The following is a 12,549-nucleotide window of genomic DNA, read 5'->3' as shown; positions in this document are numbered from 1 at the left end:
CGGTTCGTCTGGGCCGAGGCTCAGGGAATATCATTGATCCGGGGCTATGCCCGTTCGGGGCTCCATTTAGGGCTGCGGGACCGGGGTTTCGCGACGGTCCATTCTTCGATTGTTGTGTTCACAAACCAACCATGGAGGAACTACAAGCAAAACACCGGAAGGAGCAAAAAGACCTCCAGGGGCGCATCACGCAGAAGAAAAAGTCCGCCACCAAAAAGACCCGCAAAGGCATCAATGACGAGTGCGAGCGCCTGCAACGCGAGCTCTCCGAGCGACAACAGGCCGAGATTGCAGAACTCAATGGCGAGACAGTTGAGCCCAGCGAGGCCCTCGAAGATCTCAGTCTAGAAGACAGGCCAGCCGAGGAACCACCCACGGAAACCACCCCATCCACCGAACCAGCCACTTCAGAAGAACCACCTTCCTCCGCAGCAACACGCAGCACCAAGAAACCCAACCGCCACAAAGCCCGCCTTGCTCGCCGCGCAGCCGAGCAGGAAGCCCTCTCCGCGGCAGCAGCAGAAGAAGCAGCGACCCAAACAAACTACCGCGGCAACGAGCAAGAAATTATGGAGAAAGTATTCAAGCGGCTCGGCCTCAAAGAAATCGAAGTGACCCCCGACGGGCACTGCCTCTACTCCGCTGTCGCGAAACAGCTCGACGACTACGGGATAGGCCTGCGTCCGGACCCGAGCCGGATCATCCTCAAACCAACCACCCAGTCCCGCATCGAGACTGTCGTCTCGCCGCAGCATGATGGGTATAGAGCCGTGCGCGCGGTGACGGCGGATTTTATCGAGGAGCACAAAGAGGACTTTGAGCCGTTTATGGAGGAGCCGCTGGATGCGTATACGAGGAAAATCAAGTTGACGGCTGAATGGGGGGGACAATTAGAATTGCAGGCCATTGCGAGGGCTTATGGGGTCGAGATTAATGTGGTGCAGAGCGATGGGCGCATGGAGAAGATTGAGTCTGGGGATGATGGGGATAGTCTGGATGAAGAGGAGAAGCGGAGGCGGGTGGTTTGGTTGGCATATTACCGGCACTCTTACGGGCTGGGCGAGCATTATAATGCGCTGGTGAAGCAGTCTTGATGGGAAAGCTTCTTCCAATAAAGCTTCTCTATCTTTTGAGTGGATATAAATAGAACCACATAGATCTAGATCTAGTTCAACGACGACGCCAAATAGACACTCGGTCATAGATCACTCCATTCTCTCCCTGACCCACCACATGCGTGCGCTCCGGCTGCCAGTAGGCTACGCGCTCAAGGCCGCCCGGGCTCGGCTCGCGCAGCGGGTCATGTTTGACCACGCCCTTGGCATCGTAGGGGATGTCTTCACCCGGGTGGCTCAGGTGAGCCACGTATGCCTCCGAAGGCGAGGGAAAGGGCGGGCCTGACTCCTGCGGATCCTTGTGGCGGGGAAACTCGAGACAGATCAGGTTGCCGGCGGGCGAGGGCGCCAGCAGCTGGGTGTGTCGGTGCGCCCATTTGGGGCGCATTGACGGGTTCAGGGCACAGAAGAACTATATCAAGGGTCAGGCTAAACCCCTAGACGCAGAGAGGAAGTATACATACCGTATAGTCATAGACCAGATCAAACCCATTCAACGGCACGCCAATCTCCTTCAACCAAGCGTCGTCAAAGAAGTCACCCTGAACAAATGTAACTCTGCCACGGCCAACCTTCTCATCACGAACCCGGTACCAGCTCCCATTCTCAGCCTCTTCCTTCTTGCACGCCTCAATCGCACCGGAGCTATACTCTAGGCCGTAGGCATCATACCCAAAGCTAGCAAGCAGAAGCACATCGACGCCTCGCCCGCAACCGGGGACCAGGGCCTTGCGACGACAGGTCTGGCCCTGGGCATCCTGGGTGACGGGGCCGCCAATGGTGCCCTGGCGGTGGGTGAGGGTGTCCTCCAGGGCTGGGTTGGGGAACCCCCGGTCCCACGGCAGACTGTCGCCTTTGCTCCACAGAGCGGCCCAGCCGTCGACGTAGCGGTCGCCTTGGTACTCGGCCAGTACAGCCTGGACCTGCTTGGGGTTCAGGCCGGCTGAGGCAGTTGTGGCGGTCATCTTGCAGTAGGTATGTAGTGTTCTCAGTGGTCAACGGGAGGAAATGATAGAAAGGAAGACAGTCAGTCTCTCTCTCTGTTTATTTCATTCCTCAGGGCTTATTAAGCACAACCTCCTTGCTGCGATTTCTTCGTTCAAGTCGTGCACGATGATCTCCTTGCTCGTGTGCCATGAGATCATCACGATTATCCCTGTAAGAAAAGGAAAGAAACACCAGCCAAGATGAGGTTAATCGCATAAGCTTATCCGTCCCATTACACAATGAACCACACGCCCAGCACAAAGTGGAGAACGGTACCAATCCTCTCTTTTGCCGACGGAAGACCGGCACGCCGTTGCTGGTCGATGACTGGTTGACCAGCTTGTCGTCAACCCCTCTCGCCGCAATAGCGGATTTTTATCCACATGGGAGATACTACTAATACCGATCATGATGGCATCGGTCGTTGTCGGCGATTTGATTTGCAGCTGCTCACAATCTTTCATCATCTGTCGGAACAAAAGGAGAAAAGAAAATTCTGAACCGGAGCATGGCACTCTAAACCCACCATCTTCTAGTACATAACTACTCGGAAAATTCCCACTGTCCGTCAATCTCTGGGCCGAACCGCCTCGGTTTCCCTGCGCAAACTCGCGCCTGCCCTGGATTTCTTTCCGTCACATCTGCGTCGCTCGCAATTCTGACTATTAACCATCGCGCTTTGCGTTCAATGTATCGCTTTATTTGTACAGAAATTGATACCACCCATTGCGGATATCGCCATTGATCAGTGGCAAGTCTTGATTGATCGCATCACGGCAAGCCGATCCGCCAAGATGCGCGCCGAAGATCCAGAAAAAGACAGCGCCATTTCCTCTGCTTCGCCCACGCCAGCAGCGGAGATAGTTGATCACGCCAAAGACGAAGAAAAAGAGGAAGTCGACCATGACGGGCAATCGCGATCAAATGCTTCCAGCGTGGCGGACGACGAGGGCAAAGATGGCCCTGATGAGGAACAACCGCGGATCACACGGCAGTTGACCGAACTCGGGCCGCCGATCAAGGTTTCGCGATTGAAGCGGAGAGGCTTGTTTGGGCAGTTAGCCTTGTTGGCTGAAGTGGAGAACCCGAAGACATACACGCGCAGGAAGAAGTGGTTTATCACTTTTGTTGTCGCTTGGGCTGGTGTGACGGCGCCGATGGGGAGCTCGATCTTCTTTCGTGAGTGGTGATATCTTGACGTTGCGGTATATATTCAACTAACTCCAGACAGCTTCGCTCTCCCAAGTATCCCATGATCTGAACACAACCACCACCATAACCAACCTGTCAATCTCCCTGTACATGCTCAGCATGTCAATCTTTCCGCTATGGTGGTCCTCCTTCAGCGAGCGACTCGGTCGACGGACGATCTACTTGGTCTCGTTCGTGCTCTTCACGATCTTCAACTGCATCTGCGCCATCTCCAGCTCTATCGCAATGCTCATCGTCCTCCGGATGCTAAGTGGTGGCGCCTCGGCCTCAGTCCAGGCCGTCGGTGCCGGGACAATCGCCGATCTGTGGGAGCCCCGGGAAAGAGGACGAGCAATGGGTATTTTCTATCTCGGTCCGCTGTGCGGACCCCTGCTGGCTCCGATCTTTGGTGGTGCGTTGGCCCAGAGATGGGGCTGGAGGAGTACGATGTGGTTCCTGGCTGCCTACGGAGCTCTTACGGTTGTTTTTATCCTCTTCGCTCTCCCGGAAACACTGGCAGTGCAGAAGCCCGTTCTCCCCGAAGTTACCAACGAAGAGGAAGGCGCGCCCGTTATCCGGTCCGTCAGTCGCGTCTCATCCGCCAAGGCTGTCCGGTCTGCGACACGGTGGTTGAAGCTGTTGAAGATCATATTCCTCGATCCGCTGAAGATCGTCCTTTATCTGCAGTATATTCCCGTGCTCTTGACAGTATACTACGCCAGTATCACCTTCGGCTCGCTCTATGTCTTGAACGTCAGCGTGCAGGATACATTTGAGAAGTCACCGTACGGGTACTCGACTATTATTGTCGGCTGTCTATATATCCCCAACTCGTTGGGCTACATGGTCACCAGTATCTTTGGCGGGAGATGGATGGACAACATCATGCAACGAGAAGCCAAGAAGGCGAACCGGTATGACGAGTACGGGAAGCTGATATATCGGCCGGAGGACCGTATGCGTGAGAATGCATGGCTCGGCGCCTTTCTATATCCCGCCGCGCTCATCTGGTACGGCTGGACGGCGGATAAGGGTGTGATCTGGATTGTCCCGGTATGTTTCAGTGCACAATACCTCCAAATCATGTCACTACTAACAACGTATCTCCCAGATGATTGCCAACTTCTTCTTCGGCATGGGCTCCATGCTCATCTTCGCTATGGTAACAACCATGCTAACGGAATTCATGCCGAAAAAGTCCTCCGAGGGCGTGGCGCTGAACAACTTCATGCGCAACATCTTCTCCTGCGTGGGCTCGTTCGTCACGGCCCCGATCATCAGTGCCATCGGTAACGGTTGGCTGTTCACCATTCTGGGAATTGTGAGCTTCGTCAGTTCGTCCGTTATTCTCGCAATGAGGATCTACGGGCCCCGCTGGCGGCAGACAATGGAGGAACGCATGCGTTGATTTTGATTTTTTTCCCTCTTCTTGTTTCTGTTTCTGTTTCATGCTCATACCCTTTGAAATACCTGCAATCGTGCAGGCGTATGCATCATTTTTTGGCGTTGGTTGTCATGTCATGCTGGCGCGATATTCTCTCTGTCAGAGGATTAAGGGTGTCGAGCACAAATATCCATATCAGGCTGCACGCGGCATTCATTTTGGGGTTTCTGGAGCGAGTAGGTTTTTACTTCACTCGGCTCGTTGTGTCCTGTCTTGCATTATTCTGCATCTTTTGCTCGAAGAAGACTGTTCTTGACATGCTCGTCGAGGATGACACCTATTATAAATAGCATCATTATTTTTTTCTTTCTCTTTTATGAACGTACGAATGACAGCAGACAGGTGGCTATGCGGCTGAAGAGGGCTTGTTGGGTAGCATTCATCCTCGGCCGCTGTTACATATCCCAGACCATTTAGCGCCCTACCCTACTCGATAAGGCAGCCATGCACAATAGGGCATCCCAGAACCAACCAAACTCCGGACTAGAGCACACTAAGCCTGTAAAAATAGTTCTCCATCCCATATCAAGTTATCTACGCATGGCTTTCCATGCATGATGAGATATCCATGTTTTAAGATTTACGCGCCTGACCCCTCCGCTTACATACGCCATCAGCACCCTGCTCTCGAATTTATATGTTCTCTACTTCAAGCTCCAATCTTTGCTTTGGCCATACATCTTACCCAAGTCCCGTCTTTAAATCCCTTTACAGAATGGGCCACGTTACAGTTATCCCACCTTCTTCCCAGGTAGTCGGATACGGAGGTGTTGATTGGCATCTCTCAGCCGACATAGAGTCGGACATCACAACCCTAGCCGCTATATGCCAAGTCAACCAACCACAGCGTACTCCCCTTGGTGCAGGAAAAGAAGAAAAAATCCACGACGATTACAGCGGAGGGGACGAACGAGCGTCCATCCGTGATGGCTCTTCGACCAACGTTAACGCTTGTTTGACAGGGGACGATACCAAGTCTATTAAGATGGTATTTCTCGATCGACTGGCTGAGCTACTATGCTATAAAAAACATGCACACTATGTGACTTGCACCTCCTTGCTCGAAGGACAAGACGAAATTACTATTTTTGCGGCACGAAATGCAACCTGGGAAGAGAAGGATCGTGAACTCCTAGAGAGCTTGGCGAATATGCTGGAACTGATTGCCACAGGACTTCAAAATGGATTCATCCCAGACGCAGACGAAGACAACTGGATATTCCTTGGCTTCTGTACAGCTCGAAACAATGATGAAGTGCGACAGATAGTATATCTGTACCGAGCGCTCCTCGGGAAGTGTGAATTTGAAGAGTTTTGGATGGCCATGGAAGGGTCTAGCATGGTCGACCTATTCAAGAAAAACGGACTTGGCCATGCAGTCACCGGGCTGCGTAATTTCGAAGCCCTCATGAGTATCGTCAGCAAGTGGTACCAGAGTGTCTGGGAATTGAAGCGGTTTACTCGTCTGCAACCTCGAGATCCTATGCGAGTTGTCGTCGAAGACTATGGGTTCTGTAACTGCCAAACGCCACAGGAGCGAATAGAACTCCAACGAATATACACGAAGTTCTTCGCTCAGGGGGGAGATGCAATGGCCCTCCACGAGGCCTGTATTAAGGGCCAGTTGAAACAATTCTTGGAGTCGGAACTGGGGGATCTTCCCTTTCCGGCTGAGTTAGTGTCGAATCCTTATCCTTTAAAACGGTGTGAATACATGGGTATGGTTGTTGGGACTGCGCTTCTTTGTGCGGAGTCAATGTACGAAAAAGTGATGAGCTTGCAGAAGGAGACAGTGGGAAAGGGAATGATATTGACTTTCCCTGATGAGTATGATGAGAGTTTTCGCGAGGGTTTCAAAAAACGAGCGGAGTTCTTGAGACAAGGTCTAACAATCCGAACAACTAGTGTTCAGGGAGAGAATATAATAAGCATATCTGGGCTGTAGGTGGTTCGATGTTACCATGAATTCAACATTGTGATAATTCCGCGGTTCCTATAAGAATTGATCTAGAACTGAAAAGATTTCAAATCACATCACTTAGGGAGGGCAAGTATTACGTCAAGAGTTTGTCTTCTTCAAGGTTGAGGGTAATTATATGCTGTAGAAAGGCCGTCATATTTGACACAATCGGAGCAATCGCAAAACTAAAATATCCGTAAAAATCATGATCCGACATTTCAAATCATTTCACTATCATCAAAGCGAGCCCATCGAGTTCATCATTTCCTTGAGTAAGGGTAGTGCCTCTGTAGCAAGTGACCCAATTTCCTTTATGACTTCCGGTTTGAGAAGTGGTTTGAGCTCAGGAACCAAGGGGTAGAGCTTAGGAATTAGGGGAGTCACTTCATCAAGAAGGCCGCCAAGGTTCTTCGTAAGCTCAGGCGTAAGAAGGTCGTTTGCATCGCTGACCAGAGTAGACGTATGGTTGACAAAGTCGGCACTGAGCAAAGTGTAGCCATTCATCAACATCATCCCCAAATCATCCATAGTAGCCGGTGAGATGAAAGGCAGGGCCTTAGGAAGCAGCTTTTGAATCTGCGGGATGAAAGGCTTGATCTCTGGGATCAACGGTTTGAGCTCGGGAATTAGAGGAGCCATTTCCTCGAGGAGGCCACTGAGGCCGCTCACAATTTCGGGCGTGAGGAGGTCGCCGGCATTGTTGATCAAGGTGGATGTCTGGTTTACAAAACCAGGGCTGAGCAAGGTGTTGGCGTTGGTCAATAGAGACCCAATCTCACGAATGTATTTCTTTGTCAACAATTGTTTGATTTCAGGCATCAATTCCCTTAGGTCAGGTACCATGGGAAGGATATCCCCAAGTAATTGTTTGAGTGCATTCGATAGAGCCGGTGTGAGGAGATCACTAGCTTCCCCGATGAGGTTCGAAGTTTGCTTAATAAAGCTAGGTGTGAGAAGACCACTGGCGTCACCGATGAGACCCGAAGTTTGCTTAATAAAGCTAGGTGAGAGCAGATCATTGGCGTGGGTGACAAGAGGGCCGGCGTCTTTGATCAAGCCGTTTGTGGTATCAACGAATCCAGGAGTCAGCAGATTGTTGGCGTTATTGACAAGGCTCTCGATGGCCTTTGTAACCTGGGTGGTCAACAAGCCATTGGCGTTATTGACAAGGCTTTCGATGGCCTTTGTACCCTGGTCGCTCAACAAGGTATTGGCATTATCAATAAGAGAATCAACCTTCTTATTGAACTGGACAGTCAAAAGGTTGTTTGCATTTTGAACCAGAGCATCCACATTTCTGCTGAACTGATCGGTCAAAAGGTTGCTGGCGTTGTCAATCAGACCATCAATCTTCTTAGTGAATTGGGCCGTCAAGAGAGCGCTTGCTTGATCAATCAGTCCGTCGATCTTTTGGACGAATTGGTTGGTCAAAAGCTCGTTAGCATTGTCGATGAGTGTGTTGACTTTGTCAATAAACTCATCAGTCATAAGTTTGTTCGCGTTGATCACGAGTGGCCTGATCTGGTGATCCACTGGAGGTGCCAACCCGGTTGAAATGAATTTGAAGGTATCTGTTACTTGGCTCAGGAGCTCAGGATTCAGCAGGCTGCGAACGCCCGTGAGCAGCTCTTCGAGATCCTTAATAGCGTTTCCGAGATCTTCGATACTGCCACCGGTGGAGCCTGTCGAAGAGCCCTGCCCTAGCGACGAAAGTATACCGGATGGGTCGGAGTCAGCGGTATTTCCGGATGAGTTGGAGTCCGCAGTATTCCCGGACGAGGAGTCAGTTGGTGACGATGCATCATGGTGAGTTGTCCCTGCAGCTGGTGATGTTTCGACATGCGATGGTCCCGATGGGATTGAGGTCGTTGTGGTCGTTGTGGTTGTTGAGGTTGACTCGTCATCCAATTGAGTAGTGGTAGTAGTCAACTTCGGCTCGTCTTTGGGGCGAACGCTTGCAGCGTTATGTAGTATGTCATGATTTGGTATCTGAGGTGGTACTGAATCATCCAAAGCCGTAGACTTTGCAGGAGATGCTTCTGAGCCTCCTACAGCTAGCAAGCAGGCAATGATAAATGGTGAAAACAACATGATAGCTGGCAAGCTACTACCTTCGCTCACGTCGAATCAGGTTTTATTCTCAACGACAATTGCATGGCTAGAGCGCAGCCTTTATGTTAAGAGTGTAATAGGGATCTTCTAGTTGTGTAGTCCGGCAGCTCTTAGACCGAGACAATAGGTATAGCGCGCACGGAACTTACCCCGCATTATACATCTGGGTTTACCGTTTTGGGAAGACTGCTCCGGCCGAGATGAGCGCCTACTACAGATAAAGGGATATGAGATGACCACCCTAATAGCCTAAGACTGTCGTCGGCCACGGCAGAGACTAGCCAGCTTGTGCTTTAAAAGGGCTACAAGGCGAGTAGAAAGGTATAAAATGCTCCACTCTAGTGCCTCTATATGCTTGATTCTCTTTAGAAAATGGTAGGGGGATACGAGATTCCTCGCAAAGCGATTAATCTCCACATAATCCTACCTGCATACAAGTTGACATAGCTCGGTACAAGCTAGGGCGGAACTAGGCCCGGCATTGCACTCGGTTAAAACCCCACCCCAAGGGTCCAAGCCGCACTAGTGAGGTACTAGCGAGAGATCGACAGGTTGATCCCGTTCATGGAGCTCGTTTACATCCTATGGCGGCCAGTTAGATCACTGCGTTATACTTAGTCTCCGGTTGTCACACCGCCAAACATCCTTCCCCCGCATTTTGAGCATGCTACAAAACTGGTTCTGGGTTTTGTTGGTGGCCATGATTCAATTTTTCGGGCTAGACCAAACGAACCCCTCTTAGTATGCAGATGACCGAACTAACTAGACCTAAGGAGTAGTGAACGGCCCGAGGTATGGGCAAGCGGCTTGCATTAGAACACCCTTGTGATGGATGCCCCAGGAATTCAGATATGACGTAAAGGGCGTGAGAGCCAGAGATCGTACACACAGGAAGACAGAAAAGGTATGGTGAAAAAAAGATCTTCGCATGATGGATTTTCTTTGTCCGAAATTGCTATGACTATCTGCCCAACCCATACGAGATCCAATATGTCAAGTTTATAAGTTGAAGAGTATCTGATAGCGGTTTATAATATCAATGATCCAAGTCGCCTGTCGGTCCTCAAAAGCCACTGGTAACTTAGACCAAGTCAGAAAAGAAATAAATCACATAAAATAGTAGGTAGAGTTGACAATTCGGCCTGCAGACACAACATAGTCAGTGGCCCGAGTCAAAGCTTAGCTACATTCTACTAGCGAAGTAGCACAAATTATGATATAGATGCGAAATATTATAGTAAGTTGCAGTTATCAGCAAGCAACTACCTATGAATGAAGCTTAATTCTCACTCACTGTCCTCGCCAATTCCTTCAAGCCCTGCCCGTTGCTTATCATCCAATCCTAGTTTCCAGCATGCGTTAGTTAGTGGACAGTCAAATAATGAACCTCTGGGGAAAGCTAGAAACTCACCAGTAACCAGGTGGGGCACCACCTAGGCACGAATCTGATAATGGTACTGTAGGGTCCTTTCCAGATCAGCCCGCGCCTATGGCTGGCGCCCACGATCATATTAACCACCGATTCCGCGAACTCCTCCGCCGAGCAGCCCTTAGGCCCAGCCCGACCCGTCGCCCAATTCGAGATTGTCTCTCTAATCGCCACATACCGCGACGAAGGAGGCAAGATGACCTCCGGCTCATTGGCATGGAAGAAAGTCGTGATCGTGCCAACCATCAGACATACTACGTCCACTCCCAGGGGTCCCAATTCCAGCCGTAATGTCTCAGAAAGCTGCGTAATGGCGGACTTGGAAGACGAGTACACCCCTGTTCACTCCAATTAGCTTCAGTTCATCTCCGGAATAGAATAGACGCTCACTCACCAATCCAAGGCGTGTTCACCGCGGCTCCTACGCTGCTTACATTGACCACCGTACCCCGACTCCGAATGAGTAGGTCAGCAAACTCCTGCACGACTCGCAGTGGGCCCCAGACGTTAGCCTCATAGACCTGTCGGGCGAGGTCCAGATCGGCATCCAGTAAGGGAATAGTGTAACCCGCGCCCGCATTGTTGATCAGCACGTCTAATCCTTGGCCGTGAGCCGTTACCGCCCGGACCGCGGCAGAGATTGCGGTAGGGTCTGTGACGTCCAGCGGCACCACCGTCACGTTCGAGAGCGAAGTCAGCGTCGAGGGGATTTTACTGGGCGAGCGTGCGGTGGCGAAGATATGATGGCCCCGTTTGGCCAGGGAATGGGCCAGCGCGGCGCCGATGCCGTGGGCCGAGCAGCCTGTGATCAGGATCGTTTGGGTTTTCATTTGGGCTTATTGGTATAGATAATACGCCGTAGATTATAGAAATTATTATAATGATGTACGGAAATAATACTATTAGTAGCGGGTGGTTCTTTTTATTAGCGGTGGTCAATTGCCCCGTGATCCCGGCAACATGTTAGCAAACAATAACAAACACAAGACAGCTGAACGTAAGCTGAACTTGAGCTGAATTCTTTCCCCCAACCCATATAGATCCACATCGCCCATGCCTTTAAACCTTTTTGCATTATCCATTGCCTTTCTGCACGGCTTCATGTAACTGCTGCAGAATGCAATGATATATAAGAGCCAAATATAACGCTACCAGCCAAGAAGCCAAAATATTCAGCCTGCTCTCTCGTAGTTCAAGGTCTGTATCAGGAAATGACCTCATTGTCGGCTTTGTAAAGAAAAGGGTAAAGAAAAGGGTGGGGCACTGAATAAGGTAGCTAAGAGGTTTCAAGCTTCGCCAGTGCAGGGACGGGTAATCGGGTAAGCTCATTGGCAGTGAGAACCAGGTCCTCATACAAGACCGATTCTGCAAGCCTGTGCCACCATTTGCAGACGAGAAGTCAGCAGGCTTCTTGCTTTTGAAGTTGTGGGCCGACGAAACGAAAGATCATGGTGAGAAGCTCGACTGGAAGGTCTTGGAGTGGCATTTTCGGTGGAGGCACAACTACCAATGTTGTGACATCCATGCGCAAGGCTCGGGAAAGGCTGATAGGGCTGTGGCCACCGTGCTTGAGAAGAGGTACCCAGAGAGACTGGAGGGGGAGAGAAGAGCGACAGGTGGAAGACAAAAGGAGGCCTGTCAAGACCAGACAAAGGGCATGCACGAGAGAAAGACACCCCAGGCCACCAGGCACCCAGGCACCTTCCCTCCTTCACAACACCACCCAGTCAGCCATGATCCTGCAGTAAAGTACTGAGAGGTAGGAGAACAGGAGAATATATCCTCGAGAAATATCGTCTGTGGAACACGATTGACCAAACATATGTCATGGAAACGGGGCCACCAATCACCGCACCGTTTTATAGTTCGAACACCTTTCGTATACTCACTGGCGGTTGGCGGCATCGGGGAAAATGGTTGGTGCAACCAGTGAGTTCCGGGTGAGGCGATCGGGCATGGATGCTCGGCCCGCTGCATGACTGGTTGGGATCCCTTGTCTGGATCACCATCTCGACTGTTCTCTCCTCCAGTCGGGATGCTGGACTGTTGCAAGAGGATGCACCTTCTCCACAGGGACTCTGTCTTGTTCCTAATCGAAAATAATCATCGACCATCCTGTCCCTCCCCCTTTGCCGCCGTTGCCGGGGACGTTGGGCAGGAATGCGTCTGGCGTCTATCTCCTGGGAAGTGGAGCATGGCAGCATGAGTGTACAGCCCGAACAGAAACAGTGCAATAAGAATCAATTGTTCGGTGGCACCATCCACTCTCGCCCGGCCTGCACGTCCCAATTGCCAATCCCAGTTCACCCTC

At 51.1% G+C, this 12,549-nt stretch overlaps 6 protein-coding genes across 6 annotated transcripts; 3 read left to right on the top strand and 3 right to left on the bottom strand.

Moving 5' to 3' along the window:
* Positions 1-131: 131 nt before the first annotated feature.
* Positions 132-1,094, top strand: N7474_006550 (deubiquitinase OTU2; the record flags this gene model as incomplete). Its single annotated transcript, XM_057197960.1, has 1 exon — positions 132-1,094. The coding sequence occupies one exon, from the start codon at positions 132-134 to the stop codon at positions 1,092-1,094; it is 963 nt and encodes a 320-aa protein (XP_057051400.1).
* Positions 1,095-1,170: 76 nt separating this feature from the next.
* Positions 1,171-2,080, bottom strand: N7474_006549 (putative thiol methyltransferase; the record flags this gene model as incomplete). The annotated part of the gene is made up of 2 exons (XM_057197959.1): positions 1,171-1,527; positions 1,580-2,080. The coding sequence occupies 2 exons, from the start codon at positions 2,078-2,080 to the stop codon at positions 1,171-1,173; spliced, it is 858 nt and encodes a 285-aa protein (XP_057051399.1).
* Positions 2,081-2,896: 816 nt separating this feature from the next.
* Positions 2,897-4,701, top strand: N7474_006548 (MFS transporter; the record flags this gene model as incomplete). Its single annotated transcript, XM_057197958.1, has 3 exons — positions 2,897-3,281; positions 3,334-4,346; positions 4,405-4,701. The coding sequence occupies 3 exons, from the start codon at positions 2,897-2,899 to the stop codon at positions 4,699-4,701; spliced, it is 1,695 nt and encodes a 564-aa protein (XP_057051398.1).
* Positions 4,702-5,452: 751 nt separating this feature from the next.
* On the top strand, positions 5,453-6,682 carry N7474_006547 (uncharacterized protein; the record flags this gene model as incomplete). Its single annotated transcript, XM_057197957.1, has 1 exon — positions 5,453-6,682. One exon carries the CDS (start codon positions 5,453-5,455, stop codon positions 6,680-6,682), a length of 1,230 nt encoding a protein of 409 aa, XP_057051397.1.
* A 252-nt stretch (positions 6,683-6,934) lies between these two features.
* On the bottom strand, positions 6,935-8,788 carry N7474_006546 (uncharacterized protein; the record flags this gene model as incomplete). Its single annotated transcript, XM_057197956.1, has 1 exon — positions 6,935-8,788. The coding sequence occupies one exon, from the start codon at positions 8,786-8,788 to the stop codon at positions 6,935-6,937; it is 1,854 nt and encodes a 617-aa protein (XP_057051396.1).
* A 1,300-nt stretch (positions 8,789-10,088) lies between these two features.
* Positions 10,089-11,068, bottom strand: N7474_006545 (SDR family oxidoreductase; the record flags this gene model as incomplete). The annotated part of the gene is made up of 3 exons (XM_057197955.1): positions 10,089-10,151; positions 10,221-10,576; positions 10,633-11,068. The coding sequence occupies 3 exons, from the start codon at positions 11,066-11,068 to the stop codon at positions 10,089-10,091; spliced, it is 855 nt and encodes a 284-aa protein (XP_057051395.1).
* Positions 11,069-12,549: the final 1,481 nt, after the last annotated feature.

Source organism: Penicillium riverlandense (assembly GCF_028828495.1).
Source record: "Penicillium riverlandense strain IBT 135883 chromosome Unknown utg000006l_segment0_segment0, whole genome shotgun sequence".
Taxonomy (NCBI): domain Eukaryota; kingdom Fungi; phylum Ascomycota; class Eurotiomycetes; order Eurotiales; family Aspergillaceae; genus Penicillium; species Penicillium riverlandense.
The sequence above is the reverse complement of the archived record's forward strand: the minus strand, read 5'-3'. Positions and strand labels throughout refer to the sequence as shown.